The 22952-nt window shown below is 35.7% G+C and overlaps 1 protein-coding gene across 1 annotated transcript in view; it reads left to right on the top strand.

Moving 5' to 3' along the window:
• Positions 1–22018, top strand: part of TLR3 (toll like receptor 3) — a 58511-nt gene extending 36493 nt beyond the window's left edge. Inside the window, exons 3-6 of the mRNA XM_016185815.2 lie at positions 9325–9777; positions 11755–11946; positions 18398–20250; positions 20725–22018. Of these exons, the coding sequence (XP_016041301.1) occupies positions 9325–9777; positions 11755–11946; positions 18398–20250; positions 20725–20953 (2727 nt within the window). The 3' untranslated portion in view covers positions 20954–22018. The remainder of the gene's footprint in view (positions 1–9324; positions 9778–11754; positions 11947–18397; positions 20251–20724) is intronic.
• The last annotated feature ends 934 nt before the right edge of the window (positions 22019–22952 follow it).

Below are 22952 nucleotides of genomic sequence, written 5' to 3'. Positions count from 1 at the left end.
GCTTTCTCAGCCACTCATCTGTTGTTGGGCACCTGGGTTGCTTCCAGGTTTTAGCTATTATGAATTGTGCTGCTATGAACATAGAAGTACACGCCTCTTTTTGGTTGGGTGTTATGGGGTCCTTGGGGTATAACCCCAGGAGAGGAATTACTGGATCATATGGAAGGTCCATGTCTAGCCTTCTGAGAGTTTTCCAGACTGCTCTCCACAGAGGCTGTACCAATTTACATTCCCACCAGCAATGTAAAAGGGTTCCTCTGTCCCCACATCCTCTCCAGCATTTGTTGCTGCTGTCCTTTTTGATGTATGCCATTCTTACAGGAGTGAGGTGGTATCTTAGTGTTGTCTTAATTTGCATTTCTCTGACAATCAGTGACCTAGAGCAGTTTTTCATATGTTTGTTAGCCTTTTGGATCTCCTCTGTAGTGAATGTTTTGTTCATATCCTCTGCCCATTTTTGGATGGGGTCATTTGCTTTTTTGGTGCTAAGTTTGCTGAGCTCTTTATATATTTTGGTGATTAGTTTCTTGTCTGATGTAAGGCATGTGAAGATCTTCTCCCATTCTGTGAGGGGTCTCTCTGTTTGTTTAATAGTTTCTTTGGATGTGCAGAAGCTTTTCAATTTGATGTAGTCCCATTGGTTTGTTTCTGCTTTAGTCTTCCTTGCAATTGGGTTTGATTCATCAAAGATGTCCTTAAGGTTAGGTGGGACAGTGTTTTACCAATGTTTTCCTCTAAGTATTTGATTGTTTCTGGTCTGACATCTAGGTCTTTGATCCATTTGGAGTTGATTTTTGTTTCTGGTGAGATAAAGTGGTTCAATTTCATTCTTCTGCATGTTACAACCCAGTTTTCCCAGCACCATTTATTGAAGAGAGCCTCCTTTTTCCATTTAATCCTTTGGGCCCCCTTATCAAAGATTAGGTGCCCATAGGTGTTGGGATTTATTTCTGGGCTTTCAATTCTGTTCCACTGGTCTGTGTGCCTATTTTTGTTCCAGTACCATGGTGTTTTGATGATAGTGGCTTTATAATATAGTTTAAGGTCTGGGAGTGTGATGCCTCCATTTCTGTTTCTTTTCCTCAAGATGGTTTTGGCAATTCTAGGTGTTTTCAGGTTCCAGATAAATGATTGTAGTGTTTGTTCTATTCTCTTAAAGAAGCTTGGTGGAACTTTGATGGGTATGATTGGGTTTTTTTAAGTGATTTTTTTTTTTGACTGGGCATTCACTTAATTACTGTTGATCTTTGACTATTTTGTAGAGCTACTGTCAGGGTTTTTTTTTTAAAAATAATTTCCAGTAAATATAAAATAAAATAAATAAAAGCTATAGAAACCAAGCCAAAGCAAATATTTTATGAAGGAGTTTTTCAAGTTGTTATACATAGATTCTTTAATTTGACAAATAGCATAAACAGGTAATTTAAAGAAAAAGAAAGGTCACCATTTCTTTTGATGGTATTAAAGTTCATATTTAACCCTATTAGGTTATTTTTCCTAGAGAAATTAAAGAATAATGCTAGCACTTTATGTAGACTGTAAACTATATATTTAAGCTCTCAAAATGCTATTGGATTTATATATTTTTTCTCTAAATCTTTGTCACAGTATATCTTCCTACTCATCACCTTATACTTTTACTTCTCATTTTTTAAGGATTACTTCTCATATTCTTGTTATAAATGATCCCATCATACAGATAAAACTTCCTCTTCAGTGAATGGCAAGAAGCAAATGTAAAAAAGCAATTGCCTATATATCTCAACTCTTAATCTCTTTTATATTTCCCCTGATGGTTCAACGCTTGCATAATAAAATGGAGATCAAACTATATGACCTTAATTTTCAGCAGTTCAGTCTATTAAGCTTTTGATTGCTTGTGATACTTTGAATGACTTTCTGATAGGTGTGATTATTTAATCATTTTGTCTGACATCTATGATTCCATTTATTGGCTGGACGATGGCCAGCAGCTTATATGACTTAATTAGGCTAATAGTGTGATTTGATCCAGAATTATACATTTTCTTTTAATAAAGGAATATCAAAATTATGGCAGAAGATTTAAAAAAACTTTCAATTATATTTTTACAGATAGGGATATTTTTACAGATAAGGCTATTGCCCTTTAAGGGCTACTATAAAACCAAAAACATTAATTGTATGAAAATAGGGTTTTATTGCCTTAAATTAGAGGCAGTGAAACACACTCGGAAAACAAGTGTCTTCCTCCTCTGTCTCCAGTCACTGTGTCTCTCCTCATACATTCTCTGCTCAACTCAGCTCAGCATCCATGCTCTCAATTGCAAATCTATCTCCTTCTCCCCCTACCTCCTTACTGCTGATACTTCTTGTTCTTTTTCTTCCTCTGCTTGCTCCTGATATTTATGACCCAAAGTCAAAGGTCCTTTTCTGTCAAATCATTTGCCTTGCTTTGTTATTTTGGGCACTGTTTTTCCTTTCTTTGTTGCTTGGTAGCAGAAATTCTTGGAAATGCAGGGTTGTTTTTTTTTCTATATCAAGTTACATGCTATAATTCTTTAGGATCATGTAGCAAAGGCAACAGCCCATTAGTGACCTATATCAACATCATTAAAATACCAATAAAGCAGAGTCAAACTCATATCACAATAACCCACTTTAAAAATTTCGGAGTCACAAAGATCTGAAGCCACTTTTTAATTACATCATAAAATAGCAACAAAATATAGACATAGCAGCTCTGTGACATAAATGTTGGTTTATTTACAAAGGGTCATTTCAAGCAATTCAGTCCTTTCTGCTCAGTGCTCAGGAGTGAGAGCAGTAGAGATGGTACAGTGTTATTTCCTCTCTTGTTAAAGTTACTGCTGAGTCCATTGTCTGGTTGAGCTTAAATTAAACCAACTGAAACTCCATGTGCAGAAATGGAAATGATACTGGCAAGAGGAACTGTACCTTTAGGGGAACAAAAAAATCAAAATGAAAAAAAAAATTAAAGAGAAGAAATAATGGCCAATTGTGATAGCTCACTGGATAGAACACAAACACCAAGCACCAACACTACATTGTAGGCGCTATGGCAGTGTTTTCTTCTCTCTCTGTATCTCTCTCATTGTCTCTCTACCCAAATAAACAGATGCCCCAGAGTGATGAAATCACATACATTTGAAACTCTCAGTCACAAATGAGTAAATAAGTATGTAAATAAAAGTTAATAGTAATAATAACAACAATAATAATGACCAGGCAGTGGTACACCTAGTTGAGTGCACATGCGACAATATTCAAAGACCTGGATTCAAGCCCCTCTTCTCTACCTGTAGGGGAGAAGCTTTACGAGCAGTAAAGTAGCATTGTAGGTGTCTCTGTAGAGTCTTACCCTCTCAATCTCCCCTTTCCCTCTCAGGTTCTGTTTCTGTTCAAATAATAAACACTGGAAAAAATTATAAAGAAATATTTTAACCCCACCTGCAGGAGGGTTGCTTCACAAGTGGTGAAACAGGTCTATAGGTGTCTTATCTTTCTCTCTCCCTCTCTATTTCTCCCTCCCCTCTCAAGTTTCTCTCCAACCTATACAATAAAATCAATGATATGGCTACAGGAACAGTGACCTCAAAGCGCAGACATGGAGTCCCAGCGATAACCCTGGAGGCAAAAAAAATAATAATAAATAAGGGCTTATAGAATTTCAGAAAATTCAGTACAGGGACATCTCCTTTCTGAATGATATCTACAAGGACACCAGTGAGCAGTTTTAACAATGGTTGTTTAACTAGTTCTCTGAGATAAATTTAACTATTAATGATATTCTCATCAAAATATAAATCCAGAAGTAATGTTCAAAACAGATAAATTTGCCTTGACTTCCTGTTAACACAGGACAGGCTGGTTATTTCAATCGATTCCAATTTCTTTGTTTCCATTAATAAATTTTACTTCAAAAATTCTTTATCTATTTTTTTTAAGATAGCAGCATAGATAGAGAAGGATAAAAAATAAAAAAGAATGAGAGCACAGCACAAAAATTTCCTTCATTGCAGTGGGGACTAGGCACAATCCCTGGTTACACACATGCAAAGCAACACACTATTCAAGTGAGCTATTTCACTGGCACTTCACAAATTCTCAAGAGCAGCCGACAACTTTCTTAGCAAGGACAGAAATGGAAAAAACAGTTAAACTTAGACTAGATTTGGTGTATTTCCTCAAAGCAAAGGGCTCTGGAGGGGGAAGGGATTTGGGTTCTTGTGCTCCTGGAAAAGATCTAAGTGGTGAGTGAGTGCAGAAGACACCTATCATAGGGAGATGAGAAAATTGTTCCCATGTGTCAACAACTGTACTACAAACCATTAAATCTTCCAAAGATGATCTTTAAAAAATCTAAAACTCAGAAAAATATTTTAAATTAATGAATTATTTATTCATTTAATGAGTTACAGAGAGAAAGAGAGAGAAACAGAGAAAGATAAGATAAAGTACTATTCAGCTCCAACTAATGGTGGTACTGGGAATTAGACCTAGGACCTCAGAAGTTCAGGCATGTCAGTCTTCTGCATAAGTATTATATCTTGTAACACAGAGTAGTATGTTATTTTCCCAGCCTGAAGAAAAAAAATTAAGAACTACACTAAATTAAGCTTATGTATAATATTTGACTTTTCAAATATGCAAAAGCTCCCTGAAAAATGAGTATTTGGTACTGTCACAGGATTAAATAATCCTCAACAACTAATTCTCTCTTTATTTGGACCTCTGCAGAGTAGATTTGCTTGAATATACCACCCCAGAGCAAGTGGAAACAGCTCAAAAAAAGCAGCGTAGAAGCTGATGTTCAAAAAGGAGTAAGTTCAAGTGTGCAAGTCTTTATCAAACCCTGACTTTATTCATACACCACTGGTCAAAGATAATCACTTGAAAAAGCTCAGCATGAATTGGAAAGAAGCCAATATGTAAAAATTTGATTACTAAACTAGAGCCAAGTTCTACCATGAGAGAGTAGCAAGAGATTAATAATACAGAGAGCACACCCGTTTTGCCTTCAAAGAATTCACACTTAAGAACCTTCTTGATGTTTGTAACATTTTCTCCACCTTCTAATGGACAGATGAGAAATAATTGTGTACTCTGAATAATGGCTTACTTATAGTAGAATCATACAACTGAAAATCAGAAATGTATAATCTTGAGTTCAGTAACCACAAGGTGGCTCAGCTGTGATTTGTACTGTGCACAGAGTGGTTTGCACTGTGATGTTAGCTTATATCCTTAGTCTTTCAGAGCAACTGTGCATTTGAAAGTGATGTACCCCTCACCCTCAATTCTGCAAGCAAACCCATTTAGTGATATGTTTTAATTTTTTCAGTCTGTTTTATTCCTGTTTGTACAAAGAAATAGTTTTTTAACTTATGGTAGCAAATCATTCACCTCACTAGATTTCGTTTTCCTCACTTCTCAAATCAGAGAGCTGGATTAGCTGAACCTATTATTTCCTTCTAGTCATTATATTTTCCTATTTAGTAACACAGTTATTGTAGTAGGATAACTGAGATAAACTGTGTTCTTTTTTTGACAAAACATATTTCTTTTTAATTCGTTGGAGTCAGTAAAGCAAATGAGATCTAAATAGTGAAACTGGACTTCCTCTTGGACATTTCTATTTGTTCCTGATCAAGTTCCAACTGTGGAAAGTGACAGGACATGAAATAGAAATGGTTTGTGGCTTTATCATAGTCACCTCTTTCTCTGCTGTGAATCTTGAAGTCTTACTTGACCAGAAGATTATTTTCTGCATATTTATCTTACAAGGCTTAATGGAAAATAAAGCAAGGTAAGTGAAGTGAAAATGCTTCACTTTGATTAGGTGTTTAGGGTGTGTGTGTGTCTGTATGTATATGGTGTGTGTGTGTGTGTGTGTGTGTGTGTGTGTGTGTGTGTGTGTGTGTGTGTGTGTGTGTGTTCTTTCTCTCCCTCGGAAAATCAGTTTTTCAGTATTTGCATCAATCTTTTATGATGTACAAAGGAATTCATTTTCACTTAGGTATTCATTATACTCTACATAGTTCTAGTCATGCCCACACTAAATATTAGGGCCCCACTCCTTCAGTTTTCTCTATTACTGAATCCATGGCCCTTTAATACAATCTGGGGAACTATGCATGGAACAGAATAAAATAAAAAAAAATTGATTATGTTATTTTTCTTTGTTCATTTTCATATACACCAATTGTAAAAGGATTTTATTCTCTAACTTTAGTTTCACTTTTACAACTGCAATAAATTTGTTTCACTTCCTTGATGATAGTGTCTGGATTTTGCTTAATGAAAACAGGAATGATCTGCCATTCTCAGAGTAAGTGAATATAAAATTTCTATAATTTATGTATGCTTTTATTTTTATGAGACTTGATCTTGGTATAATGCCATATACTTATTATTTCAGAAAAAGTATGAAAGGAAAAATTTAAAACTTTAAGAAAGTTGTAATCCAAATAGATAGTAAGCTAAATAGCACATAACTCTGAAGACTCATTTAATATGAGAGAAAAATTCAAATTGTATATAGAGTGATTCTGTACCTAACACTTAGGTTGAATTCACAAGGAACTTCTCAGATCTTTCCAAGCATTCATGAATTTCCTTGTATTTCAATTATTTATATGCTTGTGTCTTCCTAGTATTTCATTCCAGTGTATTGATATGTGATTATCTCATGATATAGTTTGTCTTGTTGGATATACATTCATTTTATAATGTAAAATTGTTTTGCAAAAAAGTGTTTAGTCATAAACACACATTTGTAAATCATATGACTGCTCATTAATTATCATAACAATACAGCTACAAGCTGTTTCATGTTGATATTGCAAGCTTTACCTGCTGTATTTTTATCCTTGTTTCAGTGTTAATATAGAACCTTTTTTCAATAAGCCTTGGTTGATTTTACTGGGTAATGGTAGAGACCAAGATTTTACTCTAGAAGTGTATATTATTTCTAGGCTATTTCTTGATGCAGAATTAAGAAATACATGCCTGACAACTAGTTCATGCATATACATACCTGCAGCACTTCTTCAACACTCATAAAGCTTCTCCAATTCAGATAGGAAGTGGGGGCTGGAACCCGGATCCTTTCACAGAGGAACATGTATACTCAACCGGATGTGCCACCACCCAGGCCCCTCACATCTAGATTTTTAAAAATCTACCCATTTCTATATATTACCCCGAGTTATTGCTAACATTTCCAGCTCCAATATAGTACAACAGAATTTATTCAAACTCTCCCTTTATTTTGATTGAAATTTTATCTATTTAGTTTTATAATTGCTTCCTTATTTTCAGTTTTAGACTCTCAGTAGTTGTATAGTATCAAAAATTTTAAATAAGGAAACTAGAATATAACTCAGGCTGAGTGAGTGCTCTGGTCTCTCTCTTTCTCACACTCTTCCCCCCTCCCTCGTGTGTGTGTGTGTGTGTGTGTGTGTGTGTGTGTGTGTGTGTGTGTGTGTGTGTGTGTGTGTGTATGTACAAGTGAGTATGCTCAAGTCCTGCTGCACACAATGCCCTGGGTTTAACTCCCAACACTACATGGGACCATGGCTGTCACAGGGTAACTCCATCATGGCAGAGTAGTGTTATTATGTCTCTCATCTCTCTGTCTATTCTCTCATTCTACAAAAAAATAATAAAAATAAATGGAGGACTGGGGATTTTGCATAATGGTTATTCAAAACCACTGATGCCTGAAACACCAAAGGTAGCAGGCTTAACCCCCAGTACCATCATAAGCCAGAGCTGATTATTACTCTGGAAAAAAAAAAGAATTAAAAATTGAGCTGAGGAAACTGTGGTATTGTATGTGTAAGTCTTTGCATTCATTAATCATCTCCAACTTAAAAAATGAAAATATATATAGTTATGGCTATCGTATTTAATTCTCCTAACAATAAATGGAAGATCTCATATAATTGTATCTAGTTTTATATGATGAGGAAATAATGTCTAAGTAGTAAATTAATTGGGGTTGGGGAAGTGACTCAATGATAGAATGCATGCCTGTATTCAGTCCTGTATTCAGTCCCCAGAGTGACACAACAGTGGAGTAGTACTCTGGTATCTCTCTCTCTCTCCCCTCCTTCTGTGTGTGTATGTATGTATGTGTTTGCATATACATATGCATATTTATGTGTATATATTTCCTGTGGGAAAAAAGAAAGATGGAGAGAGCGAGAGAAAGGAATGAAAGGAAGAGAACTCTGGGGCCTATTATATAATGAAACTGTATGCATATGTCAGTGACTGCACCGTAAAGCATTAACTCCCTCAATAAAAAAAGAAAAGAAAAGAAAAGAAAAGAAAGAAGGAGAGAGAGAGAGAGAAAGAAAGAAAGAAAGAAAGGAAATTAATTTTCCAGAGGTTGCAAGGATCAAAATGAAGAGGGTGTAATTCCAGGGTTTGTTCTCCTAACCACTATGTTTCTATAACTTCTACTGATTCTATGGTGAATATTGAGTTACACAATTATAAACATATATATGTATTATATATTAACTTCAGATTTTCTTAATTAATATAGATTAGCATCTTATAGTTTCAGTATAAAATGTTAATGTTGGCCATTTTAGTTAATATAAGGGTGAAAGAAATGTTCTAGAAATACAGGAAAAGGAAGGAAGGAAGAAAGGGGAAAAGAAAAAGAGAATAAGGAAAAGAATAATTAAGTTCCTTTTCTTAATATTGGAAAGGACATTATTCAAATTAATAAATGTAGAAACAGAAATGTACAATTATTTATTGAATTTATGTTTTTGGAGGCAAGCACAAGAATTAGAAGCAGCAATCATCAAGACAGGTTACCTTGAAACATGATAGCTGGACAGGGATTATATAACTTTTTTTTTTCTGCCTCCAGGATTATTGCTAGGACTCGGTGCCTGCACTATGAATCCACTGCTCCTGGTGGCCATTTTTTTCATTTTTTTAAATTGTATAGGACAAAGAAATTGAGAGGGGGAGGGGGAGATAGACACCTGCAGATCTGCTTCACTTCTTGTGAAGCAACAGGGAGCCAGGGGCTCGAATTGGGATCCTTGAGCAGATCCTTGAGCTCTTAACTGCATGCGCCACCACCCAACCCCAACTTTTTGTTAATCTTTCAATGCTTTTTGCCTATATCCCATTAAATGTTTTACTTGTATAGTACATATGTGTGTGTCATGAAATTTATGAGTGAAAATATAATACATAATCACATCGTGGATATGTACGTCACAAGGAATATTATCAATGCATGTGTAAGCATGTGTTATTAATGTTGTCCACTGCTTTGTTATATTTTCATAGGACAGAATAATGAGAAAGTATATATCATATCCTATCGACTCCTTTTGGGCACTGTGGTTCTTTTGGACACTGTCTGTATCCTCCTCCAATAAATGTGCTGTCAGACAGGAAGTCGCTGACTGCAGTCATTTGAAATTGACTCAAGTACCTGATGACCTCCCAGAAAACATAACAGTTTTGAACCTTACACATAATCAACTCAGAAGATTACCACCTGCCAATTTTACAAGATACAGACAGCTTGCTATATTGGATGCAGGATTTAACAGTATTTCAAAATTAGAGCCTGAACTATGCCAGCAGCTTCCCTTATTGGAAATCTTGAACCTCCAACACAATGAACTATCTCATCTTTCTGATAAAACCTTTGTATTCTGTAAAAATTTGGTTGAACTCTATCTACAGTCCAACTCCATCCAGACCATTCAAAATAATCCCTTTCAAAACCTGAAGGTAAGATGAAAATGTTCATTTCTATATAAGAAATTTAAAAATTGCTATTTAATTTTAGGTTTAAAAAAAATTTTTTTTAACCAGAACACTGTTCAGCTCTCTGGCTGATGATGTTGCAGGGGATTGAACCTGGGACTTTGTAGCCTCAGACATGAGAGTCTGTTTGCATAACCATTATGCTATCTACCCTCCTAATTTTAGTAAAAGTCATTTATTTATTCACTCCTTGACTTTATATCTAAATATCAAAACTAATAATAATGAAATATGTTGCATCCCCAGACAAATAAAACTATTAAAGTTTAAAATGTCTTCACGAGAGAAAATATAGTTTTAAATCAATTTAATGTTAATTTTTAAAAAGTATATTTTTATTTATTTTATTTTTTATGAGAGAGAGAGAGAACAAGGAATTGTTTACTTCTGACATATGGTGGTGATTTTGTTCTGAACATATACTAATCTTTCTTTACCTGAATTGGAAGTTTATATGTGCAAAAGTATTATCAGGTGATAAAATATCTAAAGAAAAGACTAGAACAAAAACTAGTAGTATATATGGAATATGACATAAAATTTATATAGTTAATCTTTCTCGGTATAACAAAAAAATTTAGGGCCTGGGCAGTGGCAAATCTTGCTAAGTGTACATGTTACCATGCTCAAAGCCCTGGGTTCAGTTCCCCCACACTGGTACCCATCTGCAGAGGGAAAGCTTCACAGTCAGTGAAGCAGTACTGCTGGTCTTTCTCTCTCTCTCATATATATATATATATATATATGTATCTATATATGTATATATATGTATCTATATGTATCTCTCTCATATATATATATATATGTATCTCATATATATATATATATATATATGTATATATATATATGTATTTCCATTAATACCCCCCTTAGTTCTCACTTTCTGTCCTATCAGATTAAATAAAGACAGAAAACATTTAATGATTTTTAATTATACTCATGTTTTAAAATATACATTTCTTTTTCCTGTTGTTTAGTTATAATGCTGGAAAATGGCAGTATATGTTTGATAAGTCACATAAACAGTCCTTACACCATAAATAAATATTTATTTACATTATAACTAAATAGTTATGAATATTTTTATCACAAGTAGATGAGCTTAATTCCCTTTATTTTGGTAAAAGAAATAAAGTGACTTTTTTAGAGTAACAAATTTGCTTTTTATTTAACTTCCAAAATGGATATACAGTAACCACTGTATCAATTTTTAAAACATAGGGTTAAGGAGAAGCGTAATAGTTATCCAAAGACACTTTCATGACTGAGACACCAGTGGTCCTGGGTTCTCTCCCTAGCACCACCACCAGCCAGAGCTGAGTAGTGTTATGGAGAAACACACACACACACACACAAATACAAACACACATACATAGTCTTAGACTGAAAGAAAAGTCCAAGTTTTATGTAACAGCTGAGACAAATAAAATGATTGCTAAAGTAAAAGCTAAATCACAATAATGGGAATTTTTACATCTTTTTATGTCTATTAAGGCTTATTTATTTTTATGAGAGAAAGAGAGAAATCAAAGTAATGTTCAGTTCTGGCATATGGTTATTGAACCCAGGACCTTTGGTGGTTCAGACATTGAGGTTTGATGTACTACCAATGTTATTTCTTCTTGGTTCTCAACAATGACATTTTATTTTACCTTATTTTATTTCCACCACAAACTCACACCTCCAGGCCTACTTTCCCAGATAGCAAAAGACAGAACTAGACAGAGGGGAAAAAAGGAAATAGACCACAGCACCAAAGCTTCCCCCATTGTGGTAGGTATTGGGAATAATAATACCTTTAGCAACAAAAGTCATTTATTATTTGTTCATTTTTCTAAATAATAGGTGATATTTTGTTACTGAGCTATATCTATGTTCATGTGAGATTTAGAAAAATGGTTTTAAATAGCAAGTCCTAACTTGTGCATTTTTCTTTCTCAGAACTTAATCAAACTAGATCTATCTCACAATGGCTTATCATCTACTAAATTAGGTACTCAGATCCAACTGGAAAATCTTCAAGACCTCATACTATCAAATAATAAAATCCATACACTAAAACATGAGGAACTTGATTTCCTTGGCAATTCTACTTTAAAAAAATTAGAGTTGTCATCAAATCAAATTAAAGAGGTAAGAAACACGGTAAAATGATTTGGTATTCTATATTTAAGTGTGGTCAATCCCTATGTCAAAGATAATAATCTAAAGCTTCCAGAAGAAAGAGTAATAATTTTTCCTGTCTTTGAGAAATTCTTCACACTGAACTGCCTGATGGGGTTGGGGGGTAGGAGTGGGGCACTGATTGTACTCATCTGGAAATTTCACAGCATCTTGGCTACATTTTAAAAAAATTATTTACTTATTTATTATTGGAAGACACAGAGAAATTAAGAGGAGGGGGAACAGAGATAAGGAAAGAAACAGAGAGACACCTGCAGTCCTAGTTCACCACTCATGAAGCTTTCCCCGTGCAGATGGGGACCAGGGACTTGAACCCGAGTTCTTGTGCATTGTAATGTATGCGCTCACCAAGGTGAGCCACCACATGGTCCCTAATATTGGCTCGTTTTAACAGTTGAATTAATTGAATGTAAGGCAACTTTGTCATAGGAGAGAAAGGAACTAACTTCTTTGCAGTTTGGTTTCATTTCTTCCTTGAAGAAACAAGAACTCAGGGCCGGGCAGTGGCACACTGAGTTAAGAGCACATATTAAGAAGGAAGTCTGAAGTGAAGCATGTTGAGGTGGCAATCATTGTGTTGGTTAGGTTGTGATCGGCGGATGCAATATTATTTGATATGGATTGGGAGAGGCATACGGGAAAATGGGCCCTATCCAAGGGTTCCAGGACTGGGGGAAGTAGGGGCTCTATAGTGGAGATGTGGGGTTCCTGCTGTCTTAGGGTTCAAAAAGACAATCGATAGTTAATGTTATCATCACATTATTTGGTAATTGGGTTAACTTTGAAAAGTCCTTTTGTTATGGTTTGTTGTACAGTACCCAGTATCTTGTATATAGCTGTGCTATTGGATGCTTCTGATCTACTTGGTCTAGGCTTTTGAGAGAGTCCGCATATCAAATACACAGCCTATATATTAAAATGATTCAGTCTGTGTTTTGAAGTAGGGCACCAAAGTAAAAACCCTGTGGTGAGGGGTAGACATGCAGCTTCCTGGGCCAGTGGGGGGTGGGAGTGGGTGGGAGGGATGGGTCACAGTCTTTTGGTGGTGGGAATGGTGTTTATGTACACTCCTAGTAAAATGCAGTCATATAAATCATTAGTTAATTAATATGAGAGGGGGAAAATCAATTGTATGTCTCAAAGTTTTTCAGAACACTATCTGGAAAAACTAAAACAATATAATGGCTACACAGATTTCAAAACTGGGTTGGTTGGCTCCCTCTGTGGGCTTTCTTTCTTCATAATTGTGTAGTAAGGCGCATTACCTGTATTTCTTCTGATCTACACCAGTTTAAAAGCTAGTATAAAATAGGGGCCAGGCAATGGCACACCAGGTAGAGAAGGCAACTTACCATGTTTAAGCTACCAGATACCACCTGCAAGGGAGAGAAATCTCATGAGTGGTGAAGCAATATCGCAGGTACCTCTATTTCTCTCTCTCCATCACTAGCTCCCCCTTCCTTCTCAATTTTGCTCTGTCCTAATGCAATAAACAAATAAATAAAATATTTTTAAACAGTATAGTGATACTGGTACTTTGTAAGACCTTTTATTTTTTAACCACAATACCTGTAATATAGTAAAGTACTCAATAAGTGATAATCAGTAGAAGGTTAATCTAGAAACTTTCTATAATGTAGTAAACCTTACTAACCTTCTATCTTGGGATCTGTGATCTTCAATTTGTTAACTATTTTTTATATTTTGCATGTAAAATATTTATTACTTTACGGACTGGGAGTAAGAATCACAGAAATTCTAAACTAAACTATTTTATTTTATGATTTATTTATTCATTTTTTTGTTTGCTACCAGGGCTGCCACTGGAGTTTGATACCTCTACATATAATCCACCTCTCCCAGTGGCCATTTTTTCCCTTCTGCCCTTTTTTATTTGATAGAACAGGGAGAAATTGAAGGAGGAAGGAGAGTTAGAGAGGGAGAGAAAGATAGACCCTGAATCTTTGTTTCACTGTTTGTGAAGCTCCTTTTGCTTGTAGGTGAGGGCCAGGAGCTCAAACCCTCCATATATATATATATATATGGAGAGAGAGAGAGAGAGAAAGAGGGGGGATGGAGAGAGAGAGAGGCAGAGTGACACCTGCAGCACTGCTTGTGAAGCTTTCCCATTGCAAGTGGGGATCAGGGCTTGAACCTGTGTCCTTGAACATTATAACATGAGTCCTTAACCAAGGGCATCACAGCCCAACCCTCCCAAAAAATAAGTATTTTGTAAGCGGATACATTGTCACAGAGTCAGAAAAACTTTTATTAGGGTTGTCCCAACAGATTAAACCAGAATTAAAAAATGATGAAAATTAAAAAATGAGAGAAATAATTATAAATGAAATGCATAGAATACTTCAATGCATACCAAGCACTGTGACAAGTTATTTTTTTATATTTTCATACAAACTCTTTAAGCAACTTACTATTGTAATCATTTTTTAAGACTAAATTGAAGAAGCTTTCCAAGTTCTTACAAATGAGCACTCAAGGGTTTTAGAAGTTAGACCCAGAGTGGCTGTACTTAACAGCTTTGATATACTATGCTGCCAAAGATGATGGTATATTGGTGGAAGTGAAGTCAAGTCAGCTGTCTGACAAAGTCCAGGTAGACTGGAGCTGCATACAAAGTGGGAAGTCCTGGACAAAACCGAAGCTACTCATCCTTTTGCTTATGATCACATTGATAATTTGGGGACTTATTGGCTACTTTGGACATATACAACTAGTACCTGGGGGTGATGAAGAAAGATCCCTGGGGAAACATAATTATAAGAACTTTACAGAGGAATTACATAAAAACAACAGTTATAGCAGTGAGTATAATAAGAGCAAAGATGGCTTAGAAGCAGAAGCTGCTGCACTTATCAGAAAGCTCACAGAGCTGCTTGCTTCCCAGCCTGTCACCACTACAGAACCTTGGCTAAACTTACAGATACAAGAGAGCAAGAACCTTGGGTTCTTCCCACAGCACAAGTGCCACCTTGGGTAGCTTATAGAATAGGTGATAAATTGTGGTCTCCCCCAAAGTATAAGGGCCATAACAATTACCCCACCTGCCAACCAATCTCTTCCATTTACAGGCATCTATGATGAATACCATGGTCATATGGTTAACATTAAAGGCAAGCAGGTTGAAGTTAATAAGATACCATTTATAAAGAAACTAGCAAGGCCCCATCCCCCACTAGGTGCGTGGTTACCAGGAAACAAAGACAAGCTGGACAAGATGAATTGTTTCATGAAAACTGACCTATTAGAAACAGTAGATGCTTTATAGGAACATAATAAAATATAAGACTTTTGTAAGATTCAATAAAACTTAGTTAATAAAATATAGATTACGCTTAAACAAAAAACATTTAGGGAGTACTGCACAGGGACAGTATACAGGATACAGTTGAGGGACTAAGAACAAAGAACTGAGAAATACTGAAAATAGACTGTTCATTGGTTAGACAATGAGTTCGTATGTTTTCTTTTTAGCCCAAAATTGACACATGATGTATCCAGGTGAAATGTATAAATAATAATAAAGCTCTGGAGAGAGAAAGCAGAGATGCCTCTCTCCTGCTCTTGAAGCAGTTGTCTCTCACCTCATTCATCCCGACACTCCTCCTCCTTCAGGGACCCTAGTAACATGCCAAGGCTGGCCCCCAGCAGTGTATTAAAATCAATATCACATCAGGAACTTCCTCCATGCCATTAAGAATTTTTCAAAAACACTTTTTAATGTAACAGCAAAATAATCTTATCATGTAGACTTACCATAGCTTATTTAAAGCTATCATACCGTTACTTACCATAAAGCACACTTATTCCCACTTTAAAAACTTTTTTTTTAATTAATTCTTTTTTTTCACTTTTTTTTAATTGGGGAATTAATGTTTTACATTCAACAGTAAGTACAATAGTTTGTACATGCATAACATTCCCCGGTTTCCCATATAACAATACAACCCCCACTAGGTCCTCTGAATCCTTCCTGGACCTGTATTCTCCCCACCCACCCACCCCAGAGTCTCTTACTTTGGTGTGATACGCCAATTCCATTTCAGGTTCTACTTCTGTTTTCTTTTCTGATCTTGTTTTTCAACTTTTGCCTGAGAGTGAGATCATCCTATACTCCTCCTTCTGTTTCTGACTTATTTCACTCAACATGATTTTTTCAAGATCCATCCAAGATCGGCTGAAAACGGTGAAGTCACCATTTTTAACAGCTGAGTAGTATTCCATTGTATATATATACCACAACTTGCTCAGCCACTCATCTGTTGTTGGACACCTGGGTTGCTTCCAGGTTTTGGATATTAAAAATTGTGCTGCCAAGAACATATGTGTACACAGATCTTTTTGGATGGGTGTGTTGGGTTACTTAGGCTATATCCCCATGAGAGGAATTGCAGGGTCATAGGGTAGATCCATTTCTAGCCTTCTGAGAGTTCTCCAGACTGTTCTCCACAGAGGTTGGACCAATTTGCATTCCCACCAGCAGTGTAGGAGGGTTCCTTTGACCCCACACCCTCTCCAGCATTTGCTGCTGTTACCTTTTTCTGATGTATGACATTCTCATAGGAGTGAAGTGGTATCTCATTGTTGTCTTTATTTGCATTTCTCTGACAATCAAAGACTTGGAGCATTTTTTCATGTGTTTCTCAGCCTTTTGGATCTCTTTTGTGGTGAATATTCTGTCCATGTCCTTCCCCCCATTTTTGGATGGGGTTATTTGGTGTCTTGTTGTTGAGTTTGGCAAGCTCTTTATATATGTTGGTTATTAAACTCTTGTCTGATGTATGGCATATAAAGATCTTCTTCCATTCTGTGAGGGGTCTCTTGGTTTGGGTAGTGGTTTCTTTTGCTGTGAAGAAGCTTTTTAATTTGATGTAGTCCCATAGGTTTATACTTGCCTTAGTCTTCTTTGTAATTGGATTCGTTTCATTGAAGATGTCTTTGAAATTTATGCAGAAAAGAGTTCTGCCGACATTTTCCTCTAAGTATCTGATAGTTTGTGGTCTAACATCCAAGTCCTTGATCCACTTGGAATTTACTTTTGTATTTGGTGAAATATAGCGGTTCAGTTTCATTCTTCTGCATGTTTCAACCCATTGTTTCCAACACCATTTGTTGAAGAGACTCTGCTTTCCCCATGTAATAGTCTGAGCCCCTTTGTCAGAGATTAGATGTCCATCGGTGTGGGGGCTCACTTCTGGGCTCTCAATTCTATTCCACTGGTCAGTGTGTCTATTCATGGTCCAGTACCAAGAAGTTTTGATGACAATGGCCCTATAATACAATTTGAGATCTGGGAGTGTGATGCCTCCAGTTGTGTTCTTTTTTCTCAAGATTGTTTTGGCAATTCTAGGTCTTTTCTGGTTCCAGATAAACATTTGTAGCATTTTAATATCTTTCAAATGACAAGGTAGAAATCAGAGACTTTTTGCAATCCTGGCAAATTTAACTGCTGGGACAAGCAACTGTCTTCTGTGGAGTCCTTCTCCCCTGCTTCTGTTCTCTTGTTCTTGAGCTGATTCCCAGAGCTGCAAAAGTTTCCAATGAGGGAGTTGGGGGAAGAAACTAATTATGCTAGAAATACTCAAATAAAATGAAGTCAGAAGAAAACAATAGTGAATGGTAAAGATGATGGCTGTAACTTAATTATAAAGGGACAATTATGTGCTACTGATTAAAATTTACTGGTTCTTTGCATAGTGATCATCCAGCATTCAATAGTGAATTTTCCATTTATTGGTTATATTTAAGTTTGATCTTATGAACTAAATGTATCTGGAGACTTAACTTAATTGGGATGCCAGAGAAGGTTCTCTGAAGAGGGTGCCAAGCAGTGACTCACCAGGTAGAGCATACATGTTACCATGCCCAAGGACCCTAATTCAAAGTCTTGGACCCCGTCTGGAGGTGGGGGGAGCTTCACAAGTTGTGAAGTAGTGAAGCAGTGCTGCAGGTCTCTCTCTTTCCCTCTCTTGCTCTATCTCATCCTTCCCTCTCAATTTCTCTCTGTCTCTATCCATAAAAAAAAAAGAGGTCACTGGAAACAGTTGATTCATAGGGCAGGCACTGAGCCCTAGCAATAGTCCTGATGGCAATAACAAATTACTTTTAAAGCAAATATACCTCAACTGAAAAAAAAAAAAATATCTCAGCTGAGACAGGAGTCCTGATTAGATTAGGCAGTAAGCTAAGGCAATGACTGGTTCAGGAAGAAGGTGGAATTATAGGTAGAGAACCAGGAAGCTACTGAGCATTAGAGGGATGAAGAAAAAATCCCCAGAAAGTGGTAAAGGGGATGGAAGATTGAGTAAAGAACTGTATTTAAGCTTTCAAGTGCCAAGTGACTCTATAGTATTTTGGTTATTAACCTTCCTGCTCCCTTTAGTTCTCTCCAGGGTGCTTTCACACAATTGGAAAATTGTTTGGCCTCTCTCTGAACAATGTCCAACTGGGTCCCAGTCTCACAGAGAAACTTTCTTTGGAATTGTCAAATACAAGTATTCAGAATCTATCCCTAAGCAACGTCCAGCTATACACAACAAGCAGCATGACTTTCTTTGGACTGAAGTGGACAAATCTCACTATGCTGGATCTTTCCTATAACAAGTTAAATGTGATTGGTAATAACTCTTTTCGCTGGCTTTCACAACTAGAATATCTCTTCCTGGAGTATAATAATATAGAACACTTGTCTTCTTACACATTCTATGGACTTTCCAACATAAGATACCTGAATTTGAAACAATCTTTTATTAAACAAAGTAATTCCCTTGCGTTGCTTCCCAAGATTGATGATTTTGCCTTTCAGTGGCTACAATGTTTGGAGTACCTTGACATGGAAGATAACAGCTTCCCAGGCATAAAAAGGAATATGTTCACAGGATTAATAAAGCTGAAGTACTTAAATTTACGTAACTCTTTTACAAATTTGAGAATTTTAACAAATGAAACATTTTTGTCACTTACTCATTCTCCTTTACTCATCCTTAACCTAACCAAAAATAAAATTTCAAAAATTGAGAGTGGTGCTTTTTCATGGTTGGGCCAGCTAAAGGTACTTGACCTTGGCCTTAATGAAATTGGACAAGAACTCACCGGCCAGGAATGGAGAGGTCTAGCAAATATTATTGAAATCTACCTTTCCTACAACAAAAACCTACAACTTACTAGCAACTCTTTTGCCTTAGTTCCAAGTCTTCAGAGACTAATGCTCCGAAGGGTAGCCCTTAAGAATGTGAGTAGCTCCCCTTCACCTTTTCACTTTCTTTGTAACTTGACCATTTTGGATTTAAGCAACAACAACATAGCTAACATAAATAATGAATTATTGGAGGGTCTAGAAAAATTAGAAATCCTGGATTTACAGCATAACAACTTAGCAAGGCTCTGGAAACATGCTAACCCTGGTGGTCCTGTTTACTTTCTGAAAGGTCTTTCTCACCTTCACATCCTTAACTTAGAGTCTAATGGCTTTGATGAGCTCCCAGAAGACATTTTCAAAGACTTATCTGAACTAAAGAGCATCAGTTTAGGACTGAATAACTTAAATATACTTCCACCATCTGTCTTTGATAGCCAAGTATCTCTAAAGTCATTGAACCTTCAGAAGAATCTCATAACTGCAGTTGAGAAGAATGTATTTGGGCCAGCTTTCAAGAACCTGAGTAATTTAGATATGAGTTTTAATCCATTTGACTGTACATGTGAAAGTATCTCCTGGTTTGTTAGTTGGCTGAATGGTACTCACACCAACATTTCTGATTTATCAAGCCACTACCTCTGTAACACTCCACCTCAATATCATGGCTTCCCGGTGATGCTATTTGATATATCACCCTGCAAAGACAGTGCACCCTTTGAACTCCTTTTCATGATAAATACCAGTTTCCTGTTGATTTTTATCTTTAATGTACTGCTCATCCATTTTGAAGGCTGGAGAATATCTTTTTATTGGAATGTTTCAGTACATCGAGTTCTCGGCTTTAAAGAAATAGACAGACAACCTGAGCAGTTTGAATATGCAGCGTATATAGTCCATGCTCATAAAGATAGGGATTGGGTCTTGGAACACTTTATTCCAATGGAAGAACAAGATGAAACTCTCAAGTTATGTCTGGAAGAAAGGGACTTTGAGGCAGGAGTCCTTGAACTTGAGGCAATTATTAACAGTATCAGAAGAAGCAGAAAAATTATTTTTGTTATAACTCAGCATCTACTAAAAGATCCACTATGCAAAAGGTAAGTAAACACTGAAAATTCAGTTTTCATTTGCACTTTTCAGCATTACTGGTGATATTACTCACTATTCAAATAATTTTTAAAAACAAAACTAAGAAAAAGCAAACTGGGGCCAGGAGATGGTACATCTAGTAGAATGGATGTACATGTTATAGTACACAATGACCCAGTTCAAACACCTGGCCCCCACCTGCAGGGGGAAACTTCAGTAGTAGTGAAGCAGTGCTACAGGTGTGTGTGTCTTTCCCTCCATCTCCTCCTCCTTTCTCAGTTTCTCTCTCTCTCTCTTTCTCCATATATATATATATATATATATATTACATAAACAAACAAATAAATATAAAAGAAAATATCAAACCAAACTGACTCACAATGACATTGAACCTTAAGGGAAATTTTAAATTTTAGAGATTGTGGCAGTCAAAAACTATATATTATCATATAAACTATTGTAATATATATTTTTTAATTCAGATTCAAAGTATACCATGCAGTTCAGCAAGCTATGGAACAAAATCTGGATTCCATCATTTTAATCTTTCTTGAAGAGATTCCAGATTATAAACTGAACCACGCACTCAATTTGCGAAGAGGAATGTTTAAATCTCACTGCATCTTGAACTGGCCAGTTCAGAAAGAACGGATAAATGCATTTCATCATAAATTGCGAGTGGCGCTTGGATCCAAAAATTCAGTACATTAAATTTATTTTAAGACTAAATAAATATAAATGTAACCTTCCTGCTTTAAAAGTTCCATGGTAAATTAAACTTTCAGTGGAAAATTATGTAAATCTGTTTATTCATATCTATATCAAGAGTATAATGTTGTAAATATCTTCTTTGAAATGCATCCCACTTCAGATATTTTATTACTGACTTATTTTGTCTCAAAATAAATGTATGAGAATATTTGATACTAATGGACACATGTTGGTTCCTAGAAACTATGACAATTTAAGAAAAATTTGGAATATTCTCCCTTTAAAAAGCAGCTAGTTATGGAAGAGGTTCTAATAACGGTGTTTGATTTTTGATTCTCTCATAAAAGAATAAAGAATAATTGTTTTAATATGTACAGTGTTATTTCAATTGTAAAAAAATTAAAATACTTGCCATATTTTTTAGAGTTTAGTTACAGCATTTTTTTCAGTCATAAAGCTTTGTATTTAAGTAGTGCCTAGCTTGGAGTTTATTTCATAAAGTGTCAAAAGCCATTCTAATGTACATACTCAAGGGCAGAAAATATTTGTGGTTTACTTTGTTTAGTAAAACAAAAAAATAACAAATAATTGTATTTTCCTTGGATTTCTGCTACAGGAGGTATTAGAAGAAATGATATTTTTAAACAATGAAATATTGTATAAAAGCTTGTTTCCTGAAAGATAATTAATAGGTTGACTTTGTGGAAACAAATAAAAGAAGAAAAAAAAACTAATTGTCTTCCCTGGTCACAGACTCAGGAGATGATTCTGGCCAAATCATTCAGCTCCATTGGGATTTTTCAGCTCCAGATCTTGGAAATTATAATGGTAAATAAAATCTTAAAGATTTTCATGTAATTAGTGCTAATAATCATGGTACAATATACTCATATGACATAATATGATTTACCATAAAATAATGTGCTGTGTCAATGGTAATTGATATCTGGAAAGGCTTGGTTTGTTTTACTATAGTCAATTTATTTGGAACAGGCTTTATAGAAGCTTTACAGTTCTTGTATTCCAATATCAGGGGGAAATGTTAAAATTATAATGCTGAGTGCATTTCTGTGCCATAAGCTCTCATTTGTCTTCCCAATTTAGAGAGCACTTGGGATGTTGCTTTTGGTTTAAAGTTACTGACCTATTTCTGATCTATATAAATAGTCTGAGTTTACACAACCTTGGGGGGAAAATATTTACTGTACTTTCAACTCTGAATTTAAAAATCTCCCAATGGGGAAAATGTATGGAAGACTTTTTTTTTTTTTACTTTCATATTATATAGAACCCTTACAGATGGGACAGTTGTTTTACAGAATTTCCATTCATATTGAGTTTATGTTATATAATCCTATTTTATTTTGACAAGAGAAAATAAAAATCACAACTACTTATTTTCTTTTTCTTTTTTTTTTTTTAATTTATTTCTTTATTGGGGAATTAATGTTTTACATTCAACAGTAAGTACAATAGTTTGTACATGCATAACACTCCCCAGTTTCCCATTTAATAATACAACCCCCACTATGTCATTTATCATCCTTCATGGACCTGTATTCTCCCCACCCACACACCCAGAGTCTTTTACTTGGGGGCAATATGCCAATTCCATTTCAGGTTCTACTTGTGTTTTCTTTTCTGATATTGTTTTTCAACTTCAGCCTGAGAGTGAGATCATCCCATATTCATTCTTCTGTTTCTGATTTATTTCACTCAACATGATTTTTTCAAGGTCCATCCAAGATCAGTTGAAAACGGTGAAGTCACCATTTTTTACAGCTGAGTAGTATTCCATTGTGTATATAGACAACAACTTGCTCAGCCACTCATCTGTTGATTCCAGATTTTGGCTATTACAAATTGTGCTGCCAAGAACATATGTGTACACAGATCTTTTTGGATGGATGTGTTGAGTTCCTTAGGCTATATCCCCATGAGAGGAATTGCAGGGTCATAGGGCAGGTCCATTTCTAGCCTTCTGAGAGTTCTCCAGACT

The sequence above is a fragment of the Erinaceus europaeus genome, chromosome 2 (assembly GCF_950295315.1).
Source record: "Erinaceus europaeus chromosome 2, mEriEur2.1, whole genome shotgun sequence".
Taxonomy (NCBI): domain Eukaryota; kingdom Metazoa; phylum Chordata; class Mammalia; order Eulipotyphla; family Erinaceidae; genus Erinaceus; species Erinaceus europaeus.
The sequence above is the reverse complement of the archived record's forward strand: the minus strand, read 5'-3'. Positions and strand labels throughout refer to the sequence as shown.